Source organism: Urocitellus parryii, chromosome 5 (genome assembly GCF_045843805.1).
Source record: "Urocitellus parryii isolate mUroPar1 chromosome 5, mUroPar1.hap1, whole genome shotgun sequence".
Taxonomy (NCBI): Eukaryota; Metazoa; Chordata; class Mammalia; order Rodentia; family Sciuridae; genus Urocitellus; species Urocitellus parryii.
The window spans coordinates 159,256,353-159,267,268 of NC_135535.1; the positions used below are offsets into that span (position 1 = coordinate 159,256,353).

At 62.6% G+C, this 10,916-nt stretch overlaps 1 protein-coding gene across 1 annotated transcript in view; it reads left to right on the plus strand.

Annotated features, from left to right (window-relative positions):
* The window catches only part of Cdh23 (cadherin related 23), a 338,545-nt gene that overhangs the window by 270,085 nt on the left and 57,544 nt on the right, over positions 1 to 10,916 (plus strand). The window contains exons 34-37 of the mRNA XM_026405783.2: positions 1,842 to 1,991; positions 2,230 to 2,358; positions 3,143 to 3,271; positions 4,179 to 4,406. Of these exons, the coding sequence (XP_026261568.2) occupies positions 1,842 to 1,991; positions 2,230 to 2,358; positions 3,143 to 3,271; positions 4,179 to 4,406 (636 nt within the window). The remainder of the gene's footprint in view (positions 1 to 1,841; positions 1,992 to 2,229; positions 2,359 to 3,142; positions 3,272 to 4,178; positions 4,407 to 10,916) is intronic.

The following is a 10,916-nucleotide window of genomic DNA, read 5'->3' on the forward strand; positions in this document are numbered from 1 at the left end:
GAGGGGCCAGCGAGGCTTCCACCAGCTCCCAGCAGACCCCTCGTTCCCTGGGGTCCCCAAAGGCCACCACGGAGCAAAGCTTTCCGTGGTGGACAGCAGGCGGGCCTGTGTCCTGCGGGTCCTGGCCGAGTCCTTGGCCACCCAGTCAGGAGGCCTGGGACGTGGAGTGGGCACGGCCACCTTCTGGGCCTCCCCGGCTGCCCTCGGCTCTCCGTGGTCACGAGGAGGGGCGTGAGGCAGCAGGGCCCTGAGGGCTCCCATGGGCCCCCGGCCACGGCCTCCCCGGTCCCCGCAGTGGCTCGGCCCTCCAGGAAGCAGGCCACCCCTGCTCTGCCCTGGCTTCCTCTGGGCTCGGAGCTGCCCCAGAGGCACAGCCCTGGGGGCCCCAAACGCCCTTTGAGGTACGAGGGCGGAGGCACTGGGAGGGGCCCTTAGAAAGTGCCACCATTTCCTCCAGAAGCCAAACCGCAGCTCACCTCCACCTGACTCCTCCCTGGTCCCAGCAGCCCTGGGAGGGGGAGCAGACAGGAAGGAGCGGGCCTGTGGGTGGCTCTGCCTAGGAGCTCCTAACCCCCTCAGGTCCTCAGGGCCTGGGAGGGAGCCAGGGCTCACGGGGCCGGGAGGGGAGACAGACTCTGCCCAACTCCTATGGGCCAACTCCCTTCCACTAGGTCCAGCAGCTCCTTCACTCCAACTGGGCGGGGGCGTAGGGGAACATCATGTGCAAAGTCCCTGTGGTGTGGGGAAGCATGACAAGCCTAAGGCTTTGACTAGCGTGGGGGATTTAGGAGGGATCAGACCACAGGAGACTGTTTGGTTTTGCCCCCAAAACAATAGATAGTCCCATTTCACAGGCTCAGGGACTTCAAGGAACAAACTCTCTAACCAAAATTCATGACGGATTGACAGTCTCTTGGAGGGAAGGCATGAATACCTGCAGACAGGAAGTGGGAGCAGGGACCTCTAGGTACCACCCCTTAATTTCCTGGTTCCTCCGTTATTCCTCCCAGGATTCCTCCCAGGGTGGTAGGTATTCTCATCCCAACTTTCAGTCAAGGAAATGGAAAACCAGAGAGGTTGAGTAACTTTCCAAACTCACGCAGCTACTGAGCAGTGGAGTTGGTCCTGACAGCTGCCTGAAGACATGGGAGGGGGCTGGAACCAAGAAGCAGCGAGACCTGATTTAGAGAGAGGATGCAGGGAGGTCCTCTGCAGCGTGCAGGGGCTGCTCAGCCGGTCACTGTGGGAGCCCCTGAACCCCAGCCCCTCCTCCCCGGCTCACAGTCCCTGCCTCCCCTAGAGGCTGGCTCATCCGCACGGCCCCCGTGCTGGCACCTGACAGTTGGGAATTCATCTCCGTCCCCCACTCGCCCTCCCCCCGCTGGGGCCACCCAGCCACCTCGGCCTCCTCCTGCTCCTGGGCCCCATTCCCTCCCTCCAACCTAGAGGTGGCCAGTGTAGAGGCCCAGCCTCTGGCCATGGGATGGTCTCCACCCACCCACGCGTAATTTTCTTCTTTAATTTTTCTGACTCATCAACTGGGTTCACTTTTAAAAATGTGATTCCTGGTTTCTCTGACAAACAGGAAGCTATGTCCACGGCAGGCAGTGCCCAGCCCGCCTCGGCCTGCATCAGCTTCCCAGTGCCCCTCCCTGTGCCCTCCCCCGCTCTCCTGCCTGTCACTGAGCGCAGGTGGCCCACCCCAGGCGGCTAGGAGAAATGGCTTCCCGGCCCCCTGGGACGGTCAGGCCCGGCTGGGCAGGTTCCAGAACTGGCAGGAGGCTGGGCCTGTGAGGCTGCGGAGGGAGGGAGGCGACGGCTCTGACCGTGTGCACCGCCAGGTCCACATCACGGTGCTGGACGAGAATGACAACAGCCCCCGGTTTGACTTGACCTCCGACTCCGCGGTCAGCGTGCCCGAGGACTGCCCCGTGGGCCAGCGAGTGGCCACGGTCAAGGCCCGGGACCCCGATGCCGGCAGCAATGGGCAGGTGGGTGTCCCCTGCTGTCGGCAGGGCCCTGCCCCCCTGCTGTCGGGCCACTCGCCACCAAGCCAGAGGAGGCCGGGCGTGGACTCCCACCTCCCTCTGCTGGCTCCCGGCCACTGCGCTGACGTCCCCCGGCCCCGACCCTGTCCCTGCTTTCCCAGGGCCTCAGCCGCTCCTGCATCAGGCCCCTGGCCTGGCCGCTCTCCTCCCCACCCACCCCTCACCCTGGCTCCTCCAACAGGTGGTCTTCTCCCTGGCCTCCGGCAATGTCGCCGGGGCCTTTGAGGTCATCACCTCCAACGACTCCATCGGCGAAGTGTTCGTGGCCAGGCCCCTGGACAGAGAGGAGCTGGACCTCTACATCCTCAAGGTGGGGACTGGCCCTGCCCCAGGACTGGCCACTAATGACCTAGAAGGGAACTCAACCGTCAGCACCCTGTGGTCAGCGTCCCTGCTGTGCCCAGCACCAAGGGGCCAAGAGCGGTGGGCCCCGGTGAGGGGGAGGACCCCGGGCTCCCAGGCCGAGGAGCTGGGGGCTCCGTCTGCCGTCAGAGCCCTGAGCAAGCTGGTGGAGCCCGGAGAGTCCCACTCCTCCACAGACACAGCGTGGCTCAGGAGAGTCGCTTGCTGTGGCCGGCCTCAGTTTACCCACATGAAATGGGCACAAGAGCCTCCACCTGGCTGCCTCCGCCCCAGTGAGAAGCAGAGCAGGTGGGAGGAGCCTGGGCGGCCGGTACGGCTGACCGTGGTGGTCCCCTACCATTGCCACACAGCCACGGGGCACCACGGAGGCTCCATGGCCAGGACCCCGTGCTGGCAGAAGGTCGACCCAGGTCCACTGTTTGCCAGAGACAGACTGAGTGCATGGGATAGAGGCCCTGGAGGCCAAGGCAAGGAGCCCGGTGTCAGATCCCAGACCTGGGGTCGTGGTCAGGTGCTGGACCAGTCCAGACCACAGGCAGGGGCAGGAGGAGGGGACGACTGGGGCACCTCGAGTGAGGTCCCCAAGTCTGGCCAAGGCTGGACCAGGGGCAGCCTGGGGCAGACGCTGTAGGGAGCGCCCGGGGCTGGCCAGGCCGGGGCGGTCAGGGATGGGTCCGTCTCTGCTCCTTCCCCCAGCGCTTCAGCCCTGACTCCAGCCCTTCTCCCCGCAGGTGGTGGCTTCTGACCGTGGCACCCCACCACGGAGGAAGGACCACATCCTGCAGGTGACCATCTTGGATGTGAATGACAACCCTCCAGTCATCGAGAGCGCCTTTGGATACAATGTCAGTGTCAACGAGGTAAGGGCACCCTGAGCTGACCTCCAGAGTGGACAGTGGAGAGAGCTGACCACAAAGTCCCTGTTCAATGTCCCCCTGGCCGCCTGCCCCTCACATCTCAGGACTGGAGCTCGGGTTCCCCCATAATGACACCCCTAATGTTCAGCCTGGTGACGGAGCTCAGTGTCTGTGTGAGTAGGGGAGGAGAGGAGAAGAGGGAAAGAAGTAAGCGTCCTCTCACCCAACAGGAGGCTCAGGCTCACGCTGGACAGCTGTTTCTCAGAATAATGCATTCAGCCAGGCACAGCGGCACATGCCTGTGATCTTAGCAATTTGGGAGGCCGAGGCAGGAGGATCGAAAGTTTGAGGCCAGCCTCAGCAACTTAGCAAGGCTCTAAGCAGCTTAGCAAGACCCTGTCTCTACATAAAACATAAAAAGGGGCTGGGGACGTGGCTCAGTGGTTAACGCCCCTGGGCTCAAGTTCCTCTGATAGCAAAAAAAAAAAAAAAAAAAAAAATGTTTTTAATTAATAAATAAACAGTGCATTTAATAGCTGGCCCTAAGTTGGGGCCACTCGGGGAGAATCTTTGCCCAGGCACTGTGGGCATCACGCCAGGTGGATGTTCATGAGGGCAGGTGGCCTAGGGCAGAGCCCAGCGCCCAGATGCCCATGGTCCAGGCCACCTGCCCTGCAGGTCAGATTCCTCATCTAAATGAGGAGGGTCCAGGGTCCTTCCTGGCAGGCCTGGGGCCCATTCGGTCGGCGAGTGCTGGACCCAGCACATAGCAGGTGCCAGCAGACTGTCCGCCCCTCGTCCTCTGGCGTAGACCAGAGCTGCAGGGTAGGCCGCTGCTCCGCGTGCCCGTGATCCACTTGGCCCCTGAGGCCTAGAACCTGGAGTGACCACTGTCCTGCTCTCCTCCCAGAACGTGGGCGGGGGCACCGCTGTGGTCCAGGTGAGAGCCACGGACCGCGACACCGGGATCAACAGTGTCCTGTCCTATTACATCACCGAGGGCAACGAGGACATGACCTTCCGCATGGACCGCATCAGCGGGGAGATCGCCACGCGGCCCGCCCCGCCTGACCGCGAGCGCCAGGGCTTCTACCACCTGGTGGTCACCGTGGAGGACGAGGGCACCCCGCCGCTGTCGGTGAGCCGGGCGCACTGCGTGGGGTGGGGAGCGCCCTCCTCCTGCCTTTGGCCGGCCAGGGCAGTCCTGATGCAGGGCGGCCGGGTGCCCAGTGTGGGCAGGGTGTCACCAGAGTCCGCAGTGGCTCTGAGCCACCGTCCGACCTGAGCTTGGCCTTAGGGCTGGGTTCAGTCCCCCCTCTTGGCCTGCCTGTGCTGCAGGGCCACGTTACTCCTGTCACGGTGCCTGGTGGCAAGGCGTCCCACACCGTTGCCTGACACCGTGTTGGGGTGACACCCTGGCAACACACCGGGCTGGAGGGTTGGTGTCCGAGGTCCACTCTGGTGTGCCAGGGAGCAGGCACAGGTGTCCACGGCTTGCCAGGCTGGTTGGGGGGTGCAGGCTGGGGACTGGTCGGTGGCGGTGCCCGGGCTGGGCTGCCCTGGTGGCTTGTAAGTTGAGAGCAGAGGCTTTGGAGTGGGCGCCCTGGGCGCTGGCCGTGTGACGCGAGAGTCAGAACCTTCCAGAGTCTCGGTCTCATCGTCTGCAGCAGGTGGAGGACTCGGGGGAAGGGGTTGGCTCCTGTCTGTGGAGGCGGGCGGTCCGCTGTGCGAGGGAGGATGGGGTCAGCAGTCACTCGCCACAGTGACACTGTGCTGCAAGCCACACAGAGGCCTGGAGCAGCCAAGCTCTTGAGTCCCTCCTGCAGGCCGCGGGCCACACAGGCCGGGCGGGCCAGTCCCCAGGGTCGCGGCTGGGCCCCCTGGTTCCGGTACAGGCTGTGCTCCTGGGGCGGGCTGGCGCTCAGCTGGGGTGGCCAGGCCACTCCTCTGGCAGGCAGCCTGTGCCTGTCCTAGGAGGGAGCTGAGCACAAGGCACACACGGCCTCGGGAGTGTCCGGCTTGGAGCTGGCACAGGGACCCTTCTGCGGGCTTCTCTTGGCCAGAGCAAGTCCCAGGGCAGCCTAGACACGGGAGGTCAGGCAGTGAAGGACTGCAGAGGCCGTGGATACGGGAGGAGCAGAGAGTGGACACAGCGTTGCCATCTGTCCCCCTGGGGACCCGATCGTAAACGAGGCCTGGGCTTCGTGTCTCTCGGTTCCCGACAAGTGACTGTGAGGTGGCTTCCCACTTGGCCACAGCTCGTGGGGAGAGGGTCAGAGCGGGCCTGGGCTGGGCTCTTGGTCTGGAGTATCTCTGGGGCAGGGATTGGAATTGGGCTGATCATCCCAGGAATGGGGCTGACCTGCGATTAGGGCTGCCCAGTATCACTGCTGATTACTTCAGCTGTTTACACAGGGACACATTTATAGGACACATTAACTTCCTGGGGGCCGGGGTGACGCAGGCAGGGGATCATCTCTTGTGGTGACAGTCTTGACATAACTCTTCCCTACCCATACCCGGCTTCAGGGTGGCTGTGAATCATCTTCTTGGTCACCCCTCCAATAGAGCGCAGAGAAGTGTTTGGCTGTGAGTAACAGACAACGATGAAGTCATAAATCAGAACGCAATTTCTCACATAAAGTCTCTGGAGAGAATTTCAAATGCTGATTTCATGCCCAGTGATGCCACAGTTCATGTTTCTTAGATTTTTCCTCCTGTTGTAATAGAGCTGCTATGGCTCCAGCCATCATGCCAGCATTTAAGGCAGAAAGATGACAACAAGAAAAGAGCTATGTCTGCCACTTCGACCCCCTTATCAGGAAAGGGAAAGGTTTCCCAGGACCAGCCTCCATTGCCCTGCTATGTCTTATTGGCCAGAAGTGGGTCACATGGACACCTTAGCTCCAAGGGAGGTTGGATCAAATAAGGGACAGGATTGTCACCATTGGCTTACTACTTGGGAGCCAAATATATCACTGCCCCAAACATAGACAGAATTCTGCTAGTGAGGAAGGGGTAGAGAAGAGATTTTGGGTGGGCCCCGACAGCCACACTGTCCTTCCTGGTCTGAGGCACATGCCCACCCCCCACCTCGGTGGCCCTGAAGGGCAGGAAGGTTCCTGGTGGTATGCTGCGGCACAGACGGTCCCTGAGGAACTTGGGACTGGTTCCTGCGGTCAGAGAGGGTCTCCAGCTGTTGGCCGGACCCTCTGCAGAGACCTCCAGTCCCAGAGGGACCCCAAGTCCCCCTCCGCACATCCCAGCCCCTGACCTCCCTCCCTCTGTGGATCAGCGCCCCGCCGTGCTGGCTCCCTGGTGAGGTGACGTCCGCCCTCCTCATCAGCCCGCACCCTCTCCCCGCGGCCCCCAAACCGCCCTCCCGCAGCCAGATGGGCAGTGGGGCTCTGAGGCCTCCGGGCCTGGGTGACCGAGAGCAGGGCGTTCTCCGCGAGGGAGGGGCTGCCATGCAGATGGAGCACGGAAGGCTGGGGAGGGCTTCCTGGGGGACAGCAGCCGGCCAGGTGAGCAAAGAGGGCAGCGTGCTCTGGCCGGGGGCCAGCCTGAACCGAGACTCAAGTGCGGCAGTCACCAGGGCGGGTCCTGGGAGCACGGAGTCAGGCCCAGGCAGCGTGAGAGCAGAGGGCAGGACTCGACCTGCGCAGTCTCCCAGGTCAAGGTGACATTCTTGAGAGCCAGTCCCACTACCTGCCCAGGAGGCTGCTGCTCCTGTGGCCTCGCTGGGCCAGGGCAGGGAAGGGCAGAAGCTGGCAGGCCAGGGCCCCAGAATCTGCCAGGGTTGGCATTTGCTTCCAAGGAACCCTGTCCCTCCACAGACAGAGCCACGCAGGAGGCCACCGAGAGCCAGGCCCTTCTCTGCCGCTGGGCCATGTCACTGATGTGTGTTAGAGAGGAGCAAGAGGGCCGAGTCCAGGGAATCACGTGGTCTGATGGGGAGGGACAGCGGCGTCCGTGCATCTGCTCAGAGACGTCAGCAGGTCCTCTTGCCGTCCTCTCGTTGCCACCTGAAGCGACTGCCTGGTGACAAGTCCGTCCTTACTGGCAGAGGAGCCGCCTTGCCCGGGACAAGGGTGTGAAGGAGCCACTCGTTCCTTCATTTGTTCAGTACCAGGAAGCCCGCAGCGGGCAGCGGGCGGGGGGTGGCCGTGGAACTGAATCGAGACTGACCTGCTGACCTGCTGGGGGCTCAGAGCCGGGGGCCAGGAGCACTCTCTGGGGGAGGTGTGTTCTTGTCTTAAAGGGTGACGGCGTCGAAGCCCAGGGCCTGGGATCTCTGCCAAGAGCTCCCCCCACACACAGAATCCTCCATCTGACCCCCTCCCGTCCTCTACTCCCTCCCTGCGCCCCCCCCCCCCCAGTTTCCTGAGAGCCTGACATTCCTGCAAACAGCCCCGTCTCCACCCCGCCCTCAGCCCCTGTCACCCAGGCCTGGAACAGCGGGCCACAGGGGCATCCGGGCCAGCCCCGGCCTGCCACACAATGCCTCGCCCTGGGACCAGGGGAAGTCATTGCACCTCCTCGGCCTCGAGCCAGCTCCAGGCCTCGGGCAGGGAGGCCAGGATTCGGGGAGAGGTCTAAGTGGCCATCAGGGAGGCCCCGGCACGAGGAAGGGCTGGGCCCATGGAGGAAGGACGGAAGGCAGCCGGGAGGTCAGGGCGGAGCCCAGCCTCAGACGCACCGTGGCCGGCGGTGGGAAGGGGGAAGGGCCTCAGCCCCCTGCCCCATGGTCAGAGCCATCGGAGACCCAATCCCAGAGAGCAGACCTGGCTTCAGTGGGCACCTGCGGACACTACCTGTCCAGGAAGCAGGAGAGACGACCTCCCCTGCCTCTCCTCGTGCACAGGCCGCAGCAGTGACAGTCTGGGAGCTGGGGACGCTGCCCTTGGCGCTCGCCTCAGGGCTCAGGCTCAGGGCTCTTCTGCTCCTTGAACTTGGCCCCTGTGCCGCTGTGAACCCTGCTTCCTTGGCTGGAGTCCAGGGAACTCCCTCTGCCTTTTCCTGCGTTCAGGTCATGTGGGCCGGCCCTGTCCTGCCCAGAGAGAATGACCGGACTCTTGCTGCTTGGGGGATGCTCTGCAGCTGCTCACATACGGTGCCTACAGCCAGCTCAGTTCCTCCAGGAGACCCTACAGCTGAGGGCGCTCCCTTCCCTGGCCCCTGGCACAAACAAGTGGGGTGCCTGGGCCCCTGGGCCTTCCAGGGGTCCTGTGGCTTCGTAGCTGCCAGGCAGAAAGTGGGTAGCGGGACCTGATGCAGAAGGGTCTTCTAGACCCATGAAGAGAAGGCTCAGGGCAGGGCAGGCAGAGAACAGACGGAGACCTTTCTGCTGGGAAGTGGGGTAGAAGACAGGCCCGACGGTCGGGATCTCTGGATGTTTGGGCACAGGTTTGTCTCCCAGGACACTGGTGGGTACTATAGGCAAGATCAAGGAGAAGGCCATGCCGGGCCCTGGCCTATAAAGCCATTTGATTCAGTGACGGGAAGGAGCACAGGCCTGGGAAGCAGGAGACCCAAGCATTAGTCCCACCTTTCACTGGTTTTGACAAGATGCAAGTCTTTTAGAACCTCTGTTTCCCAATGCACGAGTGCATGTGAAAATGTTTTGGAAGCACAGAATATTATCACAGAGAAAGCAAAACATAGCACACATACTGCAACTTGCTTTTGCTATGCCCAGGGCAGGCATTGCTAGCCGATCTCGGCACTTTCTCACTCAGCTACGTTAGGACCTCACCACCCTTTGGATGCATCATCCAGGAGCCGTCCCAAGAGATCAGAATTGTGAAACAGGATGAAACGCCTGTCCTTGTGCTGCACAAGCTCAGGCATTATTGCCAGAGGTGATCCTCCCCGGTTCAGATGTGGCTGCTAGGAGCCAGAATTGGTAGAAAGCCAGAAGTGGCCCTGCCAACGCGAGTGGCCCACAGACACCTGGCATTCTGGCTCAGATCGGTTACGGATCGGTTGTCAGTTTTGCAGCCGGGTCCAAAGGCTGGACCGGTATTGGCCCCACCCTACTGGAATAGCTAAAGATTCACGGTTGCATCCCGACACCTCTGGGGGTCAACGATGCAAACCAGAGCATGCCCAGAGGACAGGCCGGACGGTCGGGCTCTCTGGACTGAGGCACGCACTCCACTGAGAGGGCTTTGACCCAGCGCCGTGGCTGGCAGCCCTGGTTCCTCTTTTGCCGACTGCGGTTCTCTGAGCAAATCTTAGCCCAGCCCCCAGCACAGCCAGGCCAGCTGCGGAGGGTTCCAGCTCCGCCCAGGAAGTCCTCCTCCAAGAGGCAGGGACTGACAGGACAGGACCCCTGCAGCCCCTCGCCCTGCCCCTCTTCCCACCCCACTCCCTGGTGGTGGCTCTGTGTCACCCTCTGGCCGGGGCCCTGGGCTGCTGAATGCAGGGGCTGCTCCGGCTAGGCAGGGGTGAGGGCAGCCCCAGGACCGGTCATTTGAGAGGCAAGTCCCAAGGATCCCTGCTGGCAGGACACATCCTTGAGGCCCCAGGGCTCCTCCTGCTTCCTTGGAAGCTCCATGTTCAGGGCCCTGCCTGCCCTGTCCCCACAGCCACCAGAGCAGGCCTCTTAGAGACACCACCATCCTGGGTGACATGGCGTTCCAGGGCCCTGCCCCCCACCCCTGGCCGCGGCAGGAAGGGTGTCCATAGGGCTGTCACAGGCACGGCTCGGGTCATGGATGAGACGGAGCCTGGAACTCAGAAGTCAATGTCACTGAAAACAGGAAACCGCGGAGCTGCGATGTGCTCACTCGAGGGTCCCCAGAAGAAGAGACAAGGAGCCCCACGGGAGGAAGCTGGGCAGGAAGCACCGCGGCTGCTCGGGGCCGCCCTCCGCACAGCAGCAGCCCAATTCTTAGAAGTTGCTTCTGCATTAAGGTCCCGGGTGGCCCAGGCCAGCAGCCCCAGGGGGCTGGGCCCCACTTCCTGGGCTGGACCATTGGAGTCTGGCCGGAGGGTTTGTCCTTCGACTCTAGGGGCAGCACAGCCTACCCCAGGACAGTGTCTTCCCCACTCCTGCCCAGTGGCCCAGGAGCTGTGAGGACAGGGCAGCTGCACTGAGTGTCCGAGTGGAAGAGGGGACCCTAGGGACAAAGCAGGTTTTGGTGTCCTGGTCATTTGAGGTATCAGTCCTGTCGCAAGGTCTGTGCTTGCTCCCTCCTCGGGTTCCCCAGGCCTGGGACTGTCCCTCAGTCCCAGCCACAGGGGAGGCCCACAGGGGTCGACGCCCTTCTCCTGACAAGGCTGCTTGACTGGGCTCCCTGGCCAGGGCCTCCTGCTGCCTGCTGCGTGGCTGGTCCCTTCCCCCCATCCACCCAGACCTCTCCCTGCCTGAAGGCGCCATAGTCCTGGTTCTCTGCACCCACGTCCAGCTCAGCAGAGCCAGGGGACACTGCTGGAAGACAAATGCCTAGATTGGAGCTCTGCCCTCCATAGCGCCCAGACCAGAGGGGCATTTGCTCAGCCCAACCTACCTCCTCCCTCTTTTCAGGCACTGCCTACCCTGTTGTATCCCAGAGTGACCATGTTCCTCTCCTCACGTGCTTTAAAATCCCTCAGTGGCAATTCCACAAAGGACTCCCCTTGTGTGCATGTATGGAAAAAAACC